The sequence below is a fragment of the Heterodontus francisci genome, chromosome 15 (assembly GCF_036365525.1).
Source record: "Heterodontus francisci isolate sHetFra1 chromosome 15, sHetFra1.hap1, whole genome shotgun sequence".
Lineage (NCBI taxonomy): Eukaryota > Metazoa > Chordata > Chondrichthyes > Heterodontiformes > Heterodontidae > Heterodontus > Heterodontus francisci.
This window is the reverse complement of record NC_090385.1, coordinates 19,431,567-19,454,937: the sequence shown is the minus strand read 5'-3', so window position 1 is coordinate 19,454,937 and position 23,371 is coordinate 19,431,567. Positions and strand designations below refer to the sequence as shown.

General features: G+C 42.5%; 1 protein-coding gene across 2 annotated transcripts in view; it reads left to right on the top strand.

Annotated features, from left to right (window-relative positions):
• The first annotated feature begins 375 nt into the window (after nucleotides 1-375).
• Nucleotides 376-23,371, top strand: part of rxfp2l (relaxin family peptide receptor 2, like) — a 100,902-nt gene continuing 77,906 nt past the window's right edge. For both annotated transcript variants that reach the window (XM_068047208.1, XM_068047207.1), the window contains exon 1: nucleotides 376-471. In XM_068047208.1, the coding sequence (XP_067903309.1) occupies nucleotides 384-471 (88 nt within the window). In that variant the 5' untranslated portion in view covers nucleotides 376-383. The remainder of the gene's footprint in view (nucleotides 472-23,371) is intronic.

The following is a 23,371-nucleotide window of genomic DNA, read 5'->3' as shown; positions in this document are numbered from 1 at the left end:
TCCTTTTCGATCCTCGATCTTATATCAGAGAAATAAAATTTCTGACTTAGAAAAGTCGCGTGCGGTACGGAATGGTACGTTGCAATTGACAGGCGTAGTGTACATAGCAAAATGCTGTAGACTTTCACTGGAAGGTTTTATTCAGTGAGCATTATGTAAGTAACACCCAACCCAATGGGGATAAGTACAGATGCAGGTGTGATTTTTTTTCCCTCTCGTCTGCTGCTGTCTCTGTTGGAGCTGGGCTCTTTAAGAACTGTTACTGGGTGGGAAGGTGTTAGGCTGGGAGTGGGTTGGCGGAGACTGGAGTAACCGGGAGGGGGGCGGAGACTAGAAACTCGCCGATCCCACATCCACGCACACAGGAGCCAAAGTCCTGGGACATGCATCCACAGTCCTGGGAACGCCGAGCCTCAGCCATCAGGATGGCACCTTTGTTATTGCTACTTGCTCTTCTCATCACCATTGCGGGTGAGTCTCACTGCACTTTGTATATTTCTCTCAACCTCCTGCGAATGCCACTTAAACATTACCCAGGTCTTCCAAATTTATATTTTCGTTTTATTTCAAGGGTCCTCGGTCCCAGGATATCTCACTAAGATATTGCTGGGATTGAAGAAACTGGAACTCAAAAGAGCTCTGTGTTTGTCTGATCCCTCAGTCAAAGCCAAAGGAGAGCAAGGTGAAAGAACTAGGTGACACCGTTAGTGGGGTCCAAGATGCCCAAGATTAGTGACGGATCCTTATTAGATACCTCGCTTGCGGGTGCATGGTTCGGGAAAAGGTCTTCCCTGCTTTGCTGCGCACCTTCCTTATCAGTAAATTGTCACTAGCAAGGAGTGAGGAGAGAGTTATCAAAAACAAGCTCTTTTGTCATCAAGCTTTGAAAACTGGCATGTAATGGGATTTAAAAATATAAACATTTCTGTATCGAAATTTCTATGCGACCAAGTCGTGTAACTTTTCTTAAAGGTGAAAATCTTCTTTCCAATTCAGACTCCCACCCTGGAAATGAAATGGAGATTTTCATGCTTAAAAGTTTCCGAAAGTTTTGGGTCAGAGTTTGAATGTTTTTTCGGATCTTAATAGCTTTTGTCCAGAAACGCCATCTCATCCCGAGAAAGCCTTCATGTCACTTGTGTATAATATGAAGCGGCTCTTTCGGGCTCGTCCCCGGGCCCGGAGCACAATTTCCCCCTTCCTTTAACACATGCATGTGTTTAATACATCTTATCCAGTTCACATGGCAGCGAGGTGAGTTGCCGATACCTCGCGGCCGATTGGTTTCAGTTATTCAACTTGCACCACACCACAGCAGGTGTTTTCATGGTTTCACTCTGGTTCCGCTAACTATTGCTAAGGCCCTTGTAGGTTTAAATGCGCTCTGTTGGAGACATTTTCGTGAGCATAGCACAATATACAGTAGGCAAACAAAGCGATCGTAATCTTCCCAATAGGAAAGACTCTGGACAAAATGGGAGCTGCTGCACTGTAGCAGATTAGCTTTATAATGTTATTATAAACCTCCGTGATTACACAGGCATGATGAGGTTGTCTCCTTTTCCTAATGCCGTTTATTTTAATTTTGGGATATATTGAAGTTTAGTTTTTATTTTATTTTCCAGGAAATCTCAACAGTACCCTGCTCAGGCATTAAAAGAATTGTACCTCGCTGGTTGTTAATATCGTCATTCTACCTCTCGCCCACTCAAAAAACTCTGATAAATTAAAATGTATAATAGTAAATAAATGGTTAATTATTTTCTTTAACTTCCAGTGTATGGTATTCCCGATGCCATCCCAGGGCTGCCATTTTACATATGGGTAGGCTGATAACAACGATTGCTTCCAAATCTCTGAACCCCAGGTTCATTCATGTACTCAATCCAAACAAACAGAAGCAAACGCCGATCTCCGGTTTTTACAGGCTTGAAGGGATCAAAGAGTTTTATAATGTACCACTCATTCGAGGCAAGACTTGGCAGTGGATTGAAGGATAAAGAAATTGGCTGGGTCAGGAATTTCACCCAATGGGAGTGAATGGGAAACGGTTAGGTCCCTTGAAATTCTGTATAATATGAATAAATGAAAAGGGGTTTAATCCATTTCAATTCTATATAACGAGAGTAAAGCAAATGTATTCGGCCCATTCAAATTCTATACATTGGAAGGAATAGAAAAGTTTAGTTCATTCAGAGGGACTTTCCTTCTATATGAAACACAGAAAGTTAACATGCAGGTACAGCAAGCAATTAAGAAGACAAAAGGGATTAGAATTAGAACATTACAGCGCAGTACAGGCCCTTCGGCCCTCGATGTTGCGCCGACCTGTGAAACCATCTGACCTACACTATTCCATTTTCATCCATATGTCTATCCAATGACCACTTAAATGCCCTTAAAGTTGGCGAGTCTACTACTGTTGCAGGCAGGGCGTTCCACACCCCTACTACTCTCTGAGTAAAGAAACTACCTCTCACATCTGTCCTATATCTATCGCCCCTCAACTTAAAGCTATGTCCCCTCGTGTTTGCCATCACCATCCGAGGAAAAAGACTCTCACTATCCACCCTATCTAACCCTCTGATTATCTTATATGTCTCTATTAAGTCACCTCTCCTCCTCCTTCTCTCCAACGAAAACAACCTCAACTCCCTTATTAGCCTTTATTACAAGCAGGATAAGGCTTTGATGAGATCATACCTGGAGTGCTGTTTCTGGTTTTAGTCCCCTTAACTAAGGAAAGATATTCTCTTAGAGGAGGTTTCATTCCTGGGTTGAGAGGGTTGTCCAATGAAGAGAGATTGCGTTGAATTGGCCTTAATTCTCTGGAGTTTAGAAGAAGGACACGTGATCAAATGTATATATTTCAGAGGGGACTTGACAGGGTAGATGTTGAGAGGCTGTTTCCCCTGGCTGAATAGTCTAGATGTAGGGGTCATATTTCAGGATAATGAGTAAGCTATTTATGACTGAGACAAGGAGAAATTTCTTCACTCATAGGGTCATGAATCTTTGGAATTCTCTACCCCAGAAGGCTGTGGATGCTCACTTGTTGAGCATATTCAAGACAGACATTGATAGATTCTTGGGTGCTAAGGGAATCAAGGAATATGGGGATAGAGCGGTAAAGTGGAGTTGATGCAAAAGTTCAGCCATGATCTCACTGAATGGAAAAGCAGCTTCAAGGGGTTGTATGTCCTACTCCTGCTCCTTGTTCTTATATTCCTATTCAAATTATATGTGATAGGAGTGAGGGTTTTGGTCCATTGGGATTCTTTACAGTGGGAGTAAATGAGTAATCCAATAGTGCTCTATACTATAGGGAATGAATGGAAGAAATATGATTTGTTGGAAATCTAGACAAAGAAAGTGAATAGGAAGGGCTTTGCTCCAATGGAATTCTATAAATTGGAGTGAATAAGAATGAATTTGCTTCCATTACTGTTACCTTGTTCATTGTATTGTGGGTAGCTTGACATTGTATTTTGTATGTGTGTAGTATATAAAATGCACATGTTAAATACCATAGCTTTTGCAATGACAAATTGAACAGCTGTGTTTTTTTTTGAAATATCAGTGACATTTGTAAGTTATAACTAATGAGGCCATAGGGAATGAATTAAGATGGTGCTAGACATGATCATTTGAATTAATTTCCAGTTTCCCATAACCCCAGATGCATAATTTCATGATTATGCTACAGCAACAATTTACATTTATATAGTAACTAGCATAGTAAATGACTCAATGTGCTCCAGAGAAAAAAGAGTGAGGGAAAGGTCACTGAGCAGTAGTGGGAGAAAGTTAGAGAAGTTGTATAATGTATAGGCTTTGAAGGTGGGGAGAGAGTCCCAGAGCTCAAGATTGAGATAGCTGAAGTTATGGCACCAGATGGAGCAGAGGGTGGGAAAATGTACCATAAGCTGGACTAGAAAAAGCAAAAGACATGAACTAGGATATATGGTTGGAGGACTTTGGCGGGGTAGGGTGTAATGAGGCCAGGGTGTGATTTGTAAATGAGAATCCAAATTGTTGTGGAAAAGGGAGCCAATAAAGTTTGTTGGCAATGGGATGACAAGCAAAGAAGATTTAGTGCAGGGTAGGATGCAGATAGTTTAGCTTTGGATGAGTTGAAGTCAGTGAGCTTGAGAAACCAGTGATAAGAACTTTGAAAAAGATTAACTTGGCATGTATGAAGGTGTAAATCATGAGTCAGCAGCGAGGGGGTGAGTTAAGGTGGAGGAAAACAATTTTGTGGAGATGGAAGTAGGTGGTCTTGGCAATAGAAAGGATAGGGAGTTCAAGCTCAAATCAGGTCCAAGAGGACACAAACTTTGTGCACTTTTTGATTCAACATATGCAAGCAGCAGAGAAAGGTATGGAATTGGGAACTAGTGTGCAATTTGACAGAACAGGTTGACTTTGTCTTGCGAATGTTACATTGAAGGAGTTAGGCTCATTAATGACTTGATATCATACAATCAGACAGCACAGTGGCAGTCGTGAAGTTGTAGGTGGTAATGCAGATGTAGAAATGGATGTTGTCAGCAATGGAAGCTGACTTCTATTCTTTCAAATAAGCAGGTAGCATATGAGGATTAACAGGGGTCCAAAGATGGGTCCTTGGGCATCTCTGAGATAACATTGTGCGTATGGGGGACAAACTATTAAAGAATATGTGCTGGCTGTGTTGACAATGTACATTTATGTGGTGCAGTTGTAAAATAATGACCCGATGGTTAGAAAGCCTAATTGACAGTCACAGCTATACTTGATTCAAGTCTGCTTGATACTTTAAAATAACTAGATAAATTCAAATCATATATTGTATCTCAGACTACACATTTTGAGTATAAAAGGAAGAAACTCATAGAAGTTTTTAGAATATATTAATAGTAACTTTGTGATTTCCATTAGTTCTATATTGTTCCCATTCAAAAAACAGAGGTTAGTTTGGCATGTCTGAAGGTCTCTTGCCTTTTAGTTACCATAAAAAATTACTTTGGATTTTTAAGTAATTCAGATGAATTCAATATTCATTTTTATTACTCTGGTGAACTCCATTATTTTGAATTGCTCCAGAACCCACCATTGGTACAATTTTAAAGGGGGTGCAAGAACAGGGAGACTTAGGGATGCTGTGCACAAATCCTTGAAGGTGCAGGACAGGTTAACAAAGTAATTAATAAAGCATATGGGATCCTGGGCTTTATAAATACAGGCATAGAGTACAAATGACCAGAAGTTCTGCTAAAGCCATATAAATCACTGGTTTGACCCCAACAGGAGTATTGTGTCCAATTCTGGGCACCATGCTTTAGGAAGGATGTGAATGCTTTCGAGAGGGTGCAGAAGAGATTTACTAGAATGATTCCAGGAATGAGGTATAAGTTATGTGGATAGACAGGAGAATCTGGTCTTGTTCTCCTTAGAGCAGAGAACGCTAAGAGGATATCTCATAGAGGTGTTTAAAATCATAAAGGGTTTAGATAGAGTAAATAAAGAGAAAATGTTTCTGATGGCTGAAGGGTTGATATCAAATGGCACCCACTCACCAATAACCTGCTCACCGATGCTCAGTTAGGGTTCTGCCAGGGCCACTCAGTTCCAGACCTCATTACAGCCTTGTTCCAAACAAGGACAAAAGAGCTGAATTCCAGAGATGAGGTGAGAGTGACTGCCCTCGACATCAAGGCAACATTTGACCAAGAGAGCCATCAAGGAGACCTAGTAAAGTTGAAGTCAATGGGAATATGGGGGAGAGTATATCTCCACTGACTGCATTCATACCAATCAGAAAGGAAAATGGTTGTGGTTGTTGGAGGCCAATCATCTCAGCCCCAGCATATCACTGTAGGAGATCCTCAGGGCAGTGTTCCTGGCCCAACAATCTTCAGCTGCTTCATTAATGACCATCCCTACAGCATAAATTCAGAGGTGGGGATGTTCGCTGATTGTGCAGTGTTTAGTCCCATTGATAAATCCTCAGATACTGCAGCAGTCTGTGCCCACATGTAGTAAGACCTGGACAACATTCGGGTTTGGGCTGATGACCCATCTCCAACAAAAGAAAATCTAACCATCTCCCCTTGATTTTTATAGCATTAACATTGCTGAATCCCCCGCATCAACATCCTGGGGGTTACCATTGACCGGAAAGTTAACTGGCCCAGCCACATAAATACTGTGCCTACAAGAGCAGGTCAGAAGCTGAGAATTCGGTGTTGAGTAACGCACCTCCTGACCTTCTAAAGCTTGTGCACCATCTATAAGGCATAAGTCAGGAGTGTGATGGAATATTCCCCACTAGCCTGGATGATTGCAGCTTCAACATTACTTAAGAAGTTTGATACCATCCAATCCGCTTGATTGTCATTCCATCCACCACCTTAAACGTTCACTCCTTCCACCACTGGCAGCAGTATTGACCATCCACAAGATCCACTGCAGCAACTCACCAAGGCTCCTTCAACAGCACCTTCCAACCCCATGACCCCCTACCACCTAGCAGGCATATGGGAACACCACCACCTGCAAGTTCCCCTTCAAGCCACACGCTATCCTGACTTGGAAATATATTGCCGTTCCTTCACTGTAACTGGGTCAAAATCCTGGAACTTCCTCCTTAACAGCGCTGTGGGTGGTATTAGGTTTAAAGCAAGAGAAGGCGGGGGTGTTGATGGTGAGGAAGAGAACAAAAGTAAAGGTGTGTGATAGGGCAGAGAGCAGGAGAGATTAAATAACAAAGATGTCGTGGGACAAAGGCAAAGAGCATGTTAATGATTGTGGTGAAAAACAAAGCATCAGTCCAGAGTGAGTGTTAATAGCAGAACCATCCGCCTGAGGGTGGAGGTCCTGCCCCAGTGAGCTGCTGGCCAATCAGTGGGCCGGCAGCTCTTAGTCCCAGCAGCGCCACCGGGAGCGGTGGCCACTGCTGGGACTGCAGCCCAGCTGACTGAGGAGGATGCTATGGAGCCGGGATCCAAGGTAGGTTGTTGGTGCCTCGCTGATGGAATTGGGCGCGTCCCGGTGAGGCAAGGGTGGTCGTCTGGGGGGAAGGGGAAGGGGGGGTCTCTGGGGGGGTGGGTGGGTTTGGAGGCAGGGGTGGCCCTCAATCGGGCACCCTGTGCCCGACTGCCATGTCACCCCCCCCTCCCCCCCCCCGCCCCCCAGGTTTGCGGAAAGGCCGGCAGCTATCACTAGGCAGCCTTTCACACCCCCAGCACGCCTGCTTGCCACGGGTAAAATACCTGTGGATGCGGGCGAGGTCCCTTAAGTATCCGTTAAATGGCGACTTAAGGACCTTGATTGGCCTCGGGCAGGCGGGCCGTTCCCCCATCCGACTGCCGTAAAGTTGGCTGGAGGCGGGAGCGAGGTGGGAAGGCCTCCTGGAGCCTCCTGCTCAATTTTACACTGCCCCCATCCAGTCCCACACCATCATCTGACCCATTGGCGCAGCGTAAAATTCCACCCTCTGCTTCTCTCTCCACAGATGCTGCCTGACCTGCTGAGTATTTCCAGCACTTTCTGTTTTTATTGCAAGTTTGTTCCTTCTTTCTTTCTCTTCATTGGTGCTTGGAATGGAATATGTTTCCATTTCCAGGACTGGTACCAATCAACACCTGGTCAGATATAGCCTAGCCAGCTGCAGAGTAGAGGTGCACTTTAAATGGTAACAGTACTATTTGCATCTGTACTATCCTTGTGGCATTTGCAAATGAGATTACCAATATAGAACAATTTCGTACCTTGGTCAATGTCTCTCAGGCATGTGGTTAAAACTGCCCAAACTTGTCTCGTGAATGCTATTTCTAAGCTGCATTTGAAGACAGGTCTACAGGCAGAAGCACATTGTGTTATCCCACTAGACCACCCAGCCCCTTACCCTCCTTTTGAGCCAAGTCACTAACGCATAACAAACTTTTTTTTTCTGTTTGATGGTTATCCTGTACTCTGGTGGAAGAACAAAATGAACAGAAAGCACATCAGACTTCTTAATTTCCACACGTTTAAGCCAACACAACATGATATCATACATTTGGAACAAAAGGCTCTCTCCACACCAGTAAATGGCAGTGACAAACTTCCACTTTCAAACATGTTGTTCTTGTGTCAATGAAACAATAAAAATGAATTGTTGGTGGAACCTAGACAATGGATCAGTACTTTCTGTATTGAATACACGTTGTTTAGCATACTCTTCCAATATTTAATTCTCATCCTAGATTCATTTGTATTCCTACGTAATAAGAGTCCAAACAGGGTAGACGATCAAATGATCTAGGGGCACAGATACACAAATCACTAAAACTACTGATGCATATTAATAAGGCCATAAAAAAGCAAACAAAGCTCTGGGATTCATTTCTACAGGGATAGACTTGAAAAGGAGGGAAGCTATGTTAAACTTGTATAGAACCTTAGTTAGACCACACTTACAGTATCGTGTACAGTATTCACCATATTACAAAAAAGATAAAGAGGCAGAGGACAAGGTGCAAAAAAGATTTACAAGGATGATACCAGAACAGAGAGATTGTAACAATAATAAAAACAAGAAATGCTGGAACCACTCAGCAGGTCTGGCAGCATCTGTGGAGAGAGAAGCAGAGTTAACGTTTCGGGTCAGTGACCCTTCTTCGGAACTGACAAGTATTAGAAATGTCACAGGTTATAAGCAAGTGAGGTGGGGGTGGGGCAAGAGATAGCAAAGGAGAAGGTGTAAATTGGCCAAGGCCACAAAGCTGACCAAAAGGTCATGGAGCAAAGGCAAACCATTGTTAATGGTGTGTTGAAAGACAAAGCATTAGTACAGATAAGGTGTTAACGGACTGTTTTTTTATTTCAGATTTCCAGCCTCTGCAGTATTTTGCTTTTATTTTAGAGAGATTGTAACTATTAGGAAAGAATGAATAGACTGGAGTTTGTTTCCTTTAGAAATGAGAAGGCTAAGGAGTGACCTCATCGAGTTCTGTGAAGTTATAAAGCAGTTTCATTATGGTAGATGCAGAGAAGATGTGTGAGAATCCAAAACTAGGGGCCATTAATAAACAGTCACTAATAAAGAATTTAGGAGAAATATTTTTTATCCAGAGTGTGGTTAGAATGTGGAACCTGCTTGTAGAACTAGTTGAGGTGAATAGCATAGATGCCTTTTCAGGGGAAGCTAAATAAGCACATGAGGGAGAAAGGAAAAGGTTATTCTGATAGAGTTAGATGTTGAGGGGTCCGAGGAGACTTTGTGTGTGGGGCATTAACGCTGGTATGGACCAGTTGGACTGAATGGCCGGCTCTGTCCTGTAAATGCTGTGTCCTTCTAGTTAGATCAAGCCCACAGCACAGAAACAGGCCATTGTATGTATATGCAAATTATTGTTGTAAACTGCTTCAAAGAGAGTATTCAGCTGCAACATTTCATTAATCACCAGATGATAACACACTATTAAATACTACAGGTTCAGTTACAAAGAATAAATTTAAAAAGAAGCTTTTTAGAAACATTTTTTATCAATTAAATAATAGATTTCTTCATGTTGCAGTCTACTGAAAGACCTGGCCTTCCCAACAAATAAATGTCTCAGGATCAAAATCCTGAACTTCCTCCCTCATAGCACTGCGGGTGTACCTACACCACATGGACTCCAGCGGTTCAAAAAGGCAGTCCATCACCACCTTCTCAAGGGCAATTGGGGATGGGCTATAAATAAATGCTCTATCCCATGGGTGAAGTAAAATGTAAAGCACATAGAGCTCTGGATCCACCTTGTATCTCAAGCTGCAGTCAGTATTGTGCTAGCTGTGGCTCAGTTGGTAGCACACTTGCCTGTGAATCAGTTGTGGATTGAAGTTCCACTCCAGAGGCATGATCTCAAAATCTAGGCTAACGCTCCAGTGCAGTACTGAGGGATTGTTGCACTGTTGGAAGTTCTGTCCTTTGGATGAGACATTAAACCAAGGTTCTCTTAGCCCTTTTAGTTGGATGTAAAAGATCCCATGGCACTATTTAGAAGAAGAGCAAGGGAGTTATCCCCAGTATATTGGCCAACATTTATCCCTCAACTAACAGATTATATGGTCATTATCTCATTGCTGTTGTGGGAGTTTGTTACGTGCAAATTGGCTGCCATGTTTCCTATATTACAACAGTTACCACACTTCAAAATGTACTTAATTGGCAGTATTGTGCCTTGGGATGTCCTGAGGTTGTGAAATGCGCTATATAAATGCAAGTCGTTTTAGACAAGAGAAGGCCACAAACAGTCTTTCCAACATAGCCAAAGGCTGCTTTCAGATTTAAAACAAAAAAGAAATAATGTAAGAAGGATATGAAAGAATCAAGTTCCACTTTGAGGAAGCTAGCTCCAATTTAAATGTTTCTTGAGATTATATTCCTGGACTATCAGCATCTGTTATTTGGAGCAAGAGTCACTCATTGTGGTTGAACAATGTGACCTATTCTGATGTACCTCATTCTGAAAAATGAACACAGCGCCTTATAGATTTCAAAGCTGTCTTGCTTTTTTAAAATTATGAATCTCTTTTGGAACATTTCCCTGATGTTGAAAGGAATGCTTTTTCTATCCTGTCCAACCAATATTTCCTCAGCCACAAGCTTGTATCCTTCCACAGAATCCTGTCCCAGTACCAACTATTATCCCAACATCAGTCCTGTATTAAAAACAAGAAATGCTGGAAATACTCAGCAGGTCTGGCAGCACCTGTGGAGAGAGAAGCAGAGTTAACATTTCGGGTCAGTGACCCTTCTTCGGAACATCAGTCCTGTATTGCTGCACTGGATCCTGCTCCTGCCCCAAGACTGTAACTTTTCATTCCATATTATCTCAACAACAATCCTGTAACTTCTCTCATCCTCCCTAATCATGAACTTGTCTTTTGTTAAAGATTCTACCGATTCTAAATTCACCACACTTGGTTTATCAGTTTACAACTTTAGAAGAGACGGACTTGTCTAATTTGATTTCTCTTTAACTTAGTGCTGTATAATCACAACCATAACATTATCCTCATAGTTTCCTACCCACCACCAATGTTTTTCTAAAGAAAAGGAAATGATCTCGGATCATCGCTACAGCTTAATGATTTTTTTTATCTTGAAACTAGCACACCTGCCTCTTTGTTGTATTTTTTTGCCAAGTCCCCATGCCTATCTATGCCTAACTACATTGCGGGTTCCAAAAATGGATGGAAAACTATGAATGTTCAGTATTACTTCCTTGGACTTGGACCTTGAGCAATAAGTAACTAAAGCAATAGATATGAATGAATGGTTAGAAACAGATATTGAAACTGTTCTATATATTAATAGATGTCGCATGTAATCTGGCATTGCCAACTGATTTTTAATCACAGCATTCTCTCCCAATGTTCCTTAATATTATATCTATTTATTTAAAGTCTTCAAGTAGAGTGACAAAATTTAACAGAAAAAAATGTTTCATTTCAAGGTTCATCAGTAAGATCTTGTGCGCACAATGAAATAATAGCATGAACAAAAAACTTAATGCAGTTACAATAAAGTATTCCAAACAACAGAACATTAGTAATAAGCAGAGTAAATATTATGAAATTACAGTCAGTGTTAATAAACCAGCACTGATTACAAGCATGCTTCAGTGGTAAATGACCATTTATGAGCTCCTTAAATATCAGTTACAATGATAACCTCTTCATCCAATGGGTACTATACCATAGGTTAGTACAGTGAGGATTGCTTAATGTTGGTGAGACAGTGAATAATAATGGATAGGATGGGATAATGAGGATTGCTTGATGCTAATGCTTAAATGAATAAGAACTGTTAGTTGCAATTGTAAAAGCAAAGGCTGATTTACTGGAATTATTCTGCAGTTTGGAAAAAAAGTATGTAAGAGTGGAAACTAGATTTGTTTCTGATCTTGGGACGTAGGCAACACTAACAAGGTAGAATTGATTGCTCCTCTTTAATTGCCCTAATTCAACCACATAGTGTGGAACTTCAGTCACATGAAGGCTAAATCAGGTGGGAGTATCAGGCCCTATTCCTGGAGGACAGTGTTTTTTTTTACATTAATCATTTACGGGGCCTTGTGCAGCTATACCGGTGCTCCCACACCACCAGCCGCTTCCTGCATGGCTCGCATGGTGTTCGGGCAGGATCACAAGAACACAAGAAATAGGTGCAGGAGTACAGCATATGGCCCATCAAGTCTGCTCCACCATTCAATATGATTATGGCTGATCTTAGCTTTCAATTCCACTTTCCCACTCGCTCGTCATATCCCTTGATTCCCTGAGAGACCAAAAATCTGTCTATCCCAGCCTTAAATGTATTCAATGATGCAACATCCACAACCCTCTGGGGTAGAGAATTTCAAAGACTCACAACCCTTTGAGTGAAGTAATTTCTCCTCATCTCAGTCCTAAATGATCAGCCCTTTATCCTGAGACTGTGCCCCCATGTTTTAGATTCCCCGAGCAGCAGAAACAATCTCTCAGCGTCTACCCTCTCCAGCCCCTTCAGAATCTTGTATGTTTCAAAGAGATCGCCTCTCATTCTTCTAAACTCCAGACAATATAGGTCCAATTTACTCAGCTTCTCATCATAGAACAACCTTTTCATCCCAGGGACCAATTTAGTGAACCTTTGCTGTACTGCCTCCAATGCAAGTATATCCTTTCTTCGATGTGGAGACCAAAACTGCACACAGTACTCCAAATATGGTCTCACCAAATTCTGTACAATTGTAGCAAGACCTCTTTATTCCTGTACTCCAATCCCCTTGCAAGAAAGGCCAACATGCCAGTTGCCTTCCTAATTGCTTGTCGTACCTGCATGCTAACTTTCTGTATTCCTTGTACAAGCACATCCAAGTCTCTTTGAACATCAACACTGACAAGTTGCACACCTTTTAAAAAATATTCTGCTTTTCTATTCTTACAATCAAAGTGAACAACTGCACACTTCCCTATGCTATACTCCATCTGCCATCTTGTTGCCCACTCAAACCTGTCTATATATCTTTGCAGCCTCTGTGTCCTACCCTATAGGAAGGATGTAATTGCACTGGAGAGGGTGCAGAGGAGATTCACCAGGATGTTGCCTGGGTTGGAGCATTTCAGCTATGAAGAGAGACTGGATAGGCGAGGGTTGTTTTCCTTAGAGCAGAGAAGGCTGAGTGGGGACCTGATTGAGGTATACAAAATTATGAGGGGCATAGATAGGATAGATAGGAAGAAACATTTTCCCTTTGTAGAGGTGTCAATAGCCAGGGGTCATAGATTTAAGGTAAGGGGCAGGAGGTTTAGAGGGGATTTGGGGAAATCTTTTTTCACCCAGAGGGTGATAGGAATCTGGAACACACTGCCTGAGGGGGTGGTAGAGGCAAGAACCCTCACAACATTTAAGAAGTATTTAGATGAGCACTTAAAACGCCATTGTATACAAGGCCAAGGGCCTAGTGCTGAAAAATGGGATTAGAATAGATAGGTGCTTGATGGCCAGCGCAGACACGGTGGGCTGAAGGACCGGTTTCTGTGCTGTATAACTCTGACTCTGACACAGCTTACCTTTCCACCTACCTTTTCATCATCAGCAAACTTAGGTACATTACTCTCTGTCTCTTCATCTAAGTAATTGATTGTAAATAGCTGAGGTCCCAGCACTGATCCTTGTGGCACTCCACTATTCACTGCCTGCCAACTTGAAAATGCCCATTTATGCCCACACTATGCTTCCTGTCCATTAACCAATCCTCTATTAATGCTAGTATATTACCCCCAACTACCACACTTATCTTTTGCCTATTAACCTTTTGTGTGGCACCTTATCAAATGCCTTTTGGAAATCCAGGTATTATACATCTGTTGCTTCCCCTTTATCTACCCTACTAGTTACATCCTCAAAAAACTTTAATAAATTTGTCTAACAGGATTTCCCTTTAGTAAAACCATGTTGACTTGTTCTAATCATACTGTGCTTTTCTAAGTGGATTGTTGAGACTTCCTTAATAATAGATTCCAGCATTTTCCCAACGACTGAAGTTATGCTAACTAGCCTGTAGTTCACTGTTTTCTCTCTCCCTCCCTTCTTGAAAAGCAATGTAACATTTGCCAACTTCCAATCTGATGGGACCGCTCCTGAATTTTGGAATATCATAGCGAGTAAATCCACTATCTCTGCAGCTATCTCTTTTAGAACGGTGTTGGCCATTAGGTCCTGGATTTTAGTCCCTTAAATTTCTTCAATAATTTTTCTCTGCTCATATTAATTTCCTTAATTTCCTCACTCTTCTTAGCACCTAGATTACTGTCAATTTCTGGTATGAAACTAATGTCTTCTACTGTGAAGACAGACACAAACTATTTGTTCAATGCCTCTGCCATTTCTTCATTCCCATTGACGATTTCTCCTGTCTCTGCTTCTAAGGGACCAATATTTACTTTAGCAACTCTCTTCCTTTTTATATACCTATAAAAACTCTTACAATCTGTTTTTATATTACTGGCTAGTTTATTCTCATTCTATTTTTTCTTTTTTTTAATCAATTTTTTGGGCACTTTGCTGGTTTCTAAAATACTCCCAATCCTCAGACTTACAACATATTTTTGTTGAACATTTTGAATTGTTTCTTGAAAGGTTTCCCAATGTTCCTTTACTGCCGTACCTTTTAGTCTATTTATCCAATTTACCGTAGCCAGGTCGTCCCTCGTACCTACCTAATTGGCTTTGTTTAAGATTAAAATTCTTGTTTGTGACTGGAGTATGTCACTTTCAAACTAAACATGGAATTCAATGGTATTATGATCACTATTTCCCAGTGGATCTTTTACTATGACATTGCCAATTAACCCTGCTTCAATACACAATACTAGATCTAAGATTGCTTTATCCCTAGTCGATTCCACAACGTATTGTTCCAAGAAACTGTCCTGAAAACATTCTACAAACACATCTTCTAGACCTTTCTTACCAATCTCATTGTCTCAGTCTATGTGAAGTCCCCCACAATTATTACATTTTCTTTGTTACAAACTCCAATAATTTCTTGTTTATTGCTCTGTCCGATGATATAACTACTGTTAGGGGGCCTATAAACTACTCCCACCAGTGTTTTCTAATTCTTGCTATTCCTAATTTCCACCCATACTGATTCTACTTCATGATCTTCTGAGACCAGATCCTTTTTCATGAATGTCCTTTACTCTCTGCTACCCCTCCTCCTTTGCCATTCTGTCTGTCTTTCCGAAATATTGTGTACCCTGGAATATTTATATCTCAACCTTGATCACCTTGTAACCATGGGCTGAATTTTATCAACGTGCTGCGCTTCGCGGCGGCACGCTGTGAAGGCGCGGCCTTCTGACACAGAAGTGCCGCCACACAGCCCCCGCGATATTATGCGCAGCAGCTGATTTAAATGGAGGGGGTGGAGCGTCCGCTATCGATGACGTAGATGGGGTGGCCACCGCATCCCCGGTAATGGCGTCCGGCGCCACCGTGCAGGTGGTACCACCATTTTTAAAGGACCTCAAGCCCTTTGGTGACATTTAAATTTTTCAAGGTCCCGGTTTCCGGGAAATAAAAGTAACATTTTAATAAAACATTAAATCCCGTCTCCCACCCCCCAGTGGGTAATCTAAATATAAATTGCCCTCTCCTCCCAGAAAAAACTTTTATTTATATCCTGCGCTTTCCCCCCAAAAATTTATTCCCTTTGACCCTCAACCCCTTCCCACCATCCCTGCAACCAATAGGGATAGTTTTCCCCGCTCCCCCTGCCACCCTCCAGCGGAGTTCTAAAGGTGTGCGAGTGGCAGCCGGTTGGCTGTGAAATCAGCGTGGGACAGCCAACGGCATCAGGTAGGTTCATTAGCATGTTATTGTGGCTAATTTTAATATTTTAATGAAGGCCTCGCCGCCAGGCGGCAGGTTGGCCGCACCAAGGCCTTGCCTCCACCAGAACAATGTGGCGGGGCCTTCTTGACATGATGGGTCATGGCAGCCCTCTCCCAGCAGAATTTTACGGGCCTCCTCACCACCACCCCCGGCGTCAAGCAGCTGGTAAAATTCAGCCCCATGTCTCTGTACTGGTGATAAGATCTAAACCATTTACCTCTATTTGTGCCACTAGTTCTTATTGCAGATGCTTCATGCATTCAGATAAAGAACTTTAATTTCATTCTTTTACTTCGATTCAATGCAATGACCTTATTCACCGATGTACAATTTTTGTTAAATGCTCTGTCCCTTCCTGTCCCATTCTGCTTGTCTTTACTCACAATACTATACTGTTTCGATGCCTTGACCTTTCTCTTTGGATTTCTAAATCTCCCTTCACCTGAACCCTCCCCTCCCCCTCCCCCGCAAACCCCTATTAATTCACAACCTCTAGCCTTATCTCTGATTATCATTACCCTAAGCTCTCACCGGAGAATCCTTGGCTTCAGGTGGCAGGACCATATCTCCAACGCAGAAGTCTTCGAGGCAGCCAACATCCCCAGCATGTACGCCCTACTGAGCCAGCAGCGCTTGAGATGGCTTGGCCATGTGAGCCGCATGGTAGATGGCAGGATCCCCAAGGATGTATTGTACAGTGAGCTCGTCACTGGTATCAGACCCATCGGCCGTCCATGTCTCCACTTTAAAGACATTTGCAAGTGCGACATAAAGTCCTACAACATTGACCACAAGTCGTGGGAGCCAGTTGCCAGCAATCGCCAGAGTTGGCGGACAGCTATAAAGGTGGGGCTGAAGAGAGGTGAGTTAAAGAGACTCAGCAGTTAGCAGGAAAAGAGACAGAAGTGTAAGGAGAAAGCCAACTGTGTAACAGCCCCGACAACCAACTTCACCTGCAGCGCCTGTGGAAGAGTCTGTCACTCTAGAATTGGCCTTTATAGCCACTCCAGGCGCTGCTCCACAAACCAGCTCTAGCTGCTTACCCATTGTCTCTCGAGACAAGGAGGCCAAAAAGGAGGAAGGTAAGGATGCAACACAGGGGCATCCAGAAAGTTCTGATTCAGTGCTATCCTGACATCACACATGATGTTTAGCCATTATCTCACACATGTCCAGGCAGCATCTGCATTATTTACTCAGTAAAAAACGTGTGAAACTGCAACATGGGCTCTGTAGTGGCATTATTTACAGGGCCATGTGCCCTGATTGCAGTTAGTTAATTCTTTGGATCTTTTCTGTTGCAAAGTGTCTGGAAGTACTCTGGAATGTTCTCGGAGGTGTTTTGGTGAGTTTCTGGTTTTGTCAGAGCGTGTTGCTGCATCCTCATAGTGACCTGTCCACACATAGGCTGCAACAGGGGACAGCAGTGGCAGTGCCTCTTGGAGTGCACCATGACAGGGAGATGGAGCAAAGGCTGCAGGCTGCAAAGAGGGCAAGCTCTGTGTTGGAACTGGACTCCTCCATGCTCCTTGACAATGACAGGAGGCTGTGTGCAAGACCAGCCAATGTAACCAGCACTTTGATGTGTATACCCATTCAGCACTCTCCTGTATGCTGCCCCATTGAGGTCCTAATCTGAGTCCTCTGCAGCAGTACTCATCTGCCACTTTGCTCCTGTGTAAAGGCACAGATTCTATCTCTGTAATCTCCTTCAGACCTACAACCCTCCAAGAATTCTGCATTCCTCCACCACTGGCCTTTTGTGCATCTCCCAGTTCCTTTGCTCCATCCTTGGTGGTTGTGCATTCAGCCATCTGGATCCTGAGCTCTGGAATTCCCTCCCCATACCTTCACATTGCCATTTTTCTCTCCTCCTTGAAGGGGAACATTAAAATTATCTCTTTGACAAAACATTTGGTCATCTGTCAAATGTCAGGGGCTCCAGGAATTTTATTTAGGATTGTGTAAGTTTAGTAGAATACATTTCTCCTTTAAGTGGGATTGGACTAATGATTGCAAGCCAAAGGGAAAAAAATTGAGGGCTTTAATTTTTATTCTCCAAAGTGCTATGCCAGGCAACTGTAAGAAAAGGGGTCACAGTTATGATATATTTTTTTATTCATTCAGGGATGTAGGCGTCGCTGGCTAGGCCAGCATTTATTGCCCATCCCTAATTGCCCTTGAGATTCTGTCACAGCTTCTGCTATTTGTCCCAAAGCAGTTTTAATATTTCAATCAGGTTTTATTAAAACAATAGTGGTGATAAATCAGTGATGCCGGACATGATGGTATAATTGTGTCAACAGAAACACAGTGAAGTGCATGACAGATTAATGCCATGGCAACATGACCCCCTTAGGTTAAAAAGTAGAAATATGACAAATATCAGTGAGGTCCCTTGTTCCCCTTCAGGTGATAAGTTTCTCATGATAATTGAATTACATTACAATGAGCAGTTAATGAAAGATGAAGTAATTATCTGATATTCACACCCCTGTTTGCCCAGATATGGAAGCACCAAGAGTGAACATGTTATAATAGAGTTATAACCAACAGAAAGTCACAGGGTTTGAGTTTGTGAGGTCCTTCTGCATCTATTTGAGTTCAGCTTTGTTTACATAAAAAGCTATACTAGAATTGGGTGGTGGTATTATTGAAAATTACCCTAATTTTTATTGTCACCCACACTCTTGGTGCTGCTCAGCATACAGGTTTCACTTTCTAACTTAATGTGGCTCTGATGTGTGTCCAATAGTACACGTTGCCATTTGACTTACCTGTACATTTCATTTTTAGAACACAATTGAACCAGTTCTGTTGAATATATTGGGTCATGCTGACCATTCACTTTGTACTGGAGCTTTGTGCTGTCCTGCCTGCATTTCCATTGTTTTCAATTGGACAAAACTTGTTATAAGGAAAATGGCCTGATATGATTAGTTTGGCAGAGTCCTGGTATTTCAAACACAATGCAAAGCCATAGTGTTTTTACTTTGAGAGTCCCTTTTTGGGATCCTGATGGTGAGACTCTCCCACAGAAAATGACAGCTGAGTAAACTCTCACTCTGTAGAAAACATTCTTATTGGTTAGAGTTTTCTAAAACTCTTTTAACTCTCCTACATCAAGTACATACAAGTCAGGCATTATATCGAATGCCAGCAAAATTAAACTCCCTCAACATTGTCCTGTCAAGTGCTCCAAAGTCAGGTGTCACTTAGGTTAGGTATAGAATAAAACTTCTTCTATTGATCTAGCCTGACATTTTGATTTCCTACGCCAGAATCCCTTGCATATTATGGATAGTATGTGCAATAGGTTCATAAACATACAACTGAAACCAACCAGAACTCATTTTGGGAGAGAGAGAGTCAAGCTGAATTTGCATCAAATGTGCCATTCACTCCAGTCTCTCTGACAAATTGTTTTTTTCAAGTTATCCCTGCCCATGTTACACCAGTAAATAAAAACTTGCATTTATGTAACACTTTACAAAAATTACTTTTAGAAATTTAATGCTTGTTATGAGGCAGCTATTTTACAATAGCATCAACAGTAACAACTTATATTTATATAATACCTTTAACATAGAAAAATGTGCCAAGGTCCTTCATAGAGGTATAAGGGGAAAAGGGGACACTGTGGTAAAGGAGTGATTAGGAAGGCTGACAGCAGCAACATCTCAAAGGCAGCTATGGGACGAGTGATCGGTTAATCTGATTCTAGGTGAGGAATTAAAGTAGGTATGGGGATTTGGAGAACTTTTGTTCTGCTTTAAGTAGGAATCTTTAACATCCACTGTTAAGAGCATGCAGCCTTGGTTTTAAGGTCTCCATCAAAGGACGATACCCCCGACAATGCTGCATGCCCCCAGAAAAACTGGGCTGAAGTTATTTTTTTCCTTTTTGTATTTCTCCTTGAAGAAACCATTTCCATCTTGGCTTGCCACCTCTCTGTCCTAAAAGCCCTGCTGGAGTTGAAAATATTTTGCCATACATTTACTTTGCTTCTTTTCTCTATAGCAAACTGTCTTCTTAAACCTGTCTTCCCTGTCTCTTCCAACCTCACCTCCAACAGAGAGTGTGAGGAGGTCAAGGACTTTTGTCACTAAGATTGAGGCCATCCAATCAGCTGCCTCTGCCACTTCCCTCCCTTCCCCTAGCCCACCAGGCCAAACTTTCTATAATACTCCATCCTGCCCTAGCCTTGAACTTACATCTTCCTCTCGTTTCTCTCCTATCTCCTCTCATGCCCTCTCCAAGCTCATCTTGTCCATGAGACCCACCTCCTGTTCCCTTGAGCCGATTCCCAATCAACTGCTGATCACCCAGCTTCCCCTCCTGGTCCCCAAGTTAGGTAATCTTGTTAATGGTTCTCTCTCCTTTAAATCTGTCGTCATCACCCCTTTCCTAAAAAAAAATCAACTCTTCATCCCACTGACCTTGCAAACTACCACCCCATCTCTAACTTCCAGAGTCCTTGATCAAACTATTGCCTCTCAAATCCATGCCCACCTTTCCCAGAACTCCATGTTCGAATCCCTCCAAGCAGGTTTCCACATTTGCCATTGTATCGCTCTTATCAAAGACACAAATGACACCCTATGTGACTGTGACAAGGGTAACATATCCCTCCTCATTTTTCACAACCTGTCTACAGCCTTTGACAGTGTTGACCACCTCCTCGTACTCCTCCAAAGCCTCTCCACCGTCGTCCACTTGGGTGGCACTGCACTTGCCTGGTACCATTCTTATCTATCCAGTCATAGCCCAATAATCACCTGCAATGGCTTCTTTTCCCACTCCTGCACCATTACCTCTGGTGTCCTCCTTGGCCCCCTCCTATTTCATATCTACATGTTGCCTCTCGGTGACACCATCCCAAAACATGGCATCAGTTTCCACATGTAAACTGATGACACCCAGCTCTACCTCACCACCACCTCACTCCATGCCTCCACTGTTGCTAAATTATCAGATTGCTTGTCAGACATCCAGTACCGGATGAGCAGAAATTTCCTCCGACTAAATATTTGGAAAGCCACAGCAATTGTCTTTGGGCCCCGCTACAAACTCCATTCCCCAGCCACCAACTCGCCGCCAACTGTCTGAGGCTGTACCAGACTGGTCACAACCTTGATTTCATATCTGATCACTTATCGCCGCCATCACTAAGGTTGGCTATTTCCACCTTTGTAACATCACCCGACTCCACCCCTTCCTCAGATTATCTGCTGCTGAAACCCTCATTCATTCCTTTGTTACCTCTAGATTTGACTATTCCAATGCACTCCTGGTTGGCCTCACTCATTATATCCTCCATAAATTTAAGGTCATTCAAAACTCTGCTGACTGCTTCCTAACTCACATCAGGTCCCGTTCACCCATCACCTGTGCTCTTGGCTACACAATGCCTCGACTTTAAAATTCTCATCCTTGTTTTCAAATCTCTCCATGGCCTCGCCCCTCCCTATCTCTGTAATGTCCTCCAGCTCTGGCCTGTTCAGCATCCCTGATTTTAATTACTCCACCTTTGGATGCCATGCTTTCAGCTGCTAAGGCTCCAAGCTCAGGAATTCCCTCCCTAAATCTCTACCACTATCATCACCAGAGGTGGCTCCAATCTTAATATACTTTTTGGACTTGAAAGGTGGTTTTGATAGAGCGTGTCTGACCCGGCCCGACCTGACCCGAGCCCAAATGCCGGATCCGTAAGTGCGACCCGACCCGAACCTGACACATGTCGTCCGGTCCTGTCAGGTTCGAGTTGGGTAGCCGGCCTTTAAACCGCAGCCCTGAAACATAACATTAACAGCAATTATTTTTAACCATTTTCACCCAAGAGTTTATAGCAAGGGGGATGGAGTACAAAAGTAGGGAAGTCTTGCTACAGCTGTACAGGGCATTAGAGAGACTGCATCCAGATTACTGCGTACAATTTTGGTCTCTTTACTTAAGCAGGGATATACTTGCATTGGAAGCAGATCAGAGAAGGTTCACTTGGCTGATTCCTGGAATGAAGGGGTTGTCTTATGAGGAAAGGTTGAGCAGGTTGGGCCTATGCTGATTGGAGTTTGGAAGATTGAGAGGGGGTTTGACAGGGTATATACTGAGAGGATGTTTCCCCTTGTGGGGGAAATAGAACTAGGGGGCACAGTTCCAAAATAAGGGGTCTCCCATTTAAGATGGAGATGAGGAGTAATTTCTTCTCTGAGGGTCGTTAATCTTTGGAATTCTCTTCCCCAGAGGGCAGTGGAGACTGGGTCATTGAATATATTCAAGTTAGACAGATTTTTGATCTACAAGGGAGTCAAAGGTTATTGGAGGGGTGGGAGGGGGGTGCTGACAGGAAAGTGGAGTTAAGGCCACAATCAGATCAGCCATGATCTTATTGAATGACAGAGCAGGCTAGAGGGACCGAATGGCCTACTCCTGCTCCTAGTTATTGTGTTAGGAGCTTAAAATGGAGCAGTATTCAATTTCTCAGCACTAATATCACTCACCTTAATGATTACAAAATTGACCAACATTAGCTCTTCTGTTGTTTAGGTTAAGCTGATTAAGTTAGATTCAGTAGATAATACTCTTTCTTCTGAATCAGTGGGTTGTGGTTCAGGTGGATATTAAAGATTCTATGATCTTTTGAAGAAGAAAGAGTTTGTATCTATCGCATTCTCAGCATGCCCCAAACCACCATACAAAAGTGGATTACTTCTGAAGCATATTTACTGTCATAATTGTCAGGAAACATGGAGGAATGTTGGGCAGAGCATTAGGAGAAATCTATGCTCCGTCCATCCAAGCAAGCATTTGGCTTGGTTTAACATGTCATCTGAAAGACGAGTAAGGAGTTCTCCTGATATTCTGGCAAACATTCCACCTTCAATCAATGCTACCAGAAGCAAATTAACCGGTCATTCATCTCACTGCTACTTGTGGGTGCCTGCTGTTCACAAAATAGCTGCAGTATTGGCCCACATAAAATTGATTGCACTCCAAAAGAAACTCATTGTACATGAAGTGCTTTTGCAATGTTTCGAGATGTAATAAATTCTTATGTTCATTCCCTTCAGGTAGGCACTTATTAAAGTGAGCTGAATGTACTCCTCACTCTCATTAGCTGCCTCTATGTTATCAGGAAGCATGATTGTATTTCACACTATACATATTTTAAAACTGTTGCAAGTGCTTGCTCTATTGAGCCAGAACCAGTTTATGCTTTCAACATTTAGGCATCTGCTTGGTCCTTAATAACCTGTACATTGTGTGCTGCTGCTTTCTACAGCTTCCTTGTTTTAATCTGGAAGGAGATTTTTTTTCTTTTGTTCCACCCATAATATTAAGATGATTTTCCCTCTGTGATTTGTATTTTTGAATTTCCCATTCTGCTCCTTGCAATGCTATCTCTTTTCCTAAATTAATTGTGATAATCCTCTGCTCAGCGACAGCCATCCTTACTTAATCTGGATTCCTGTT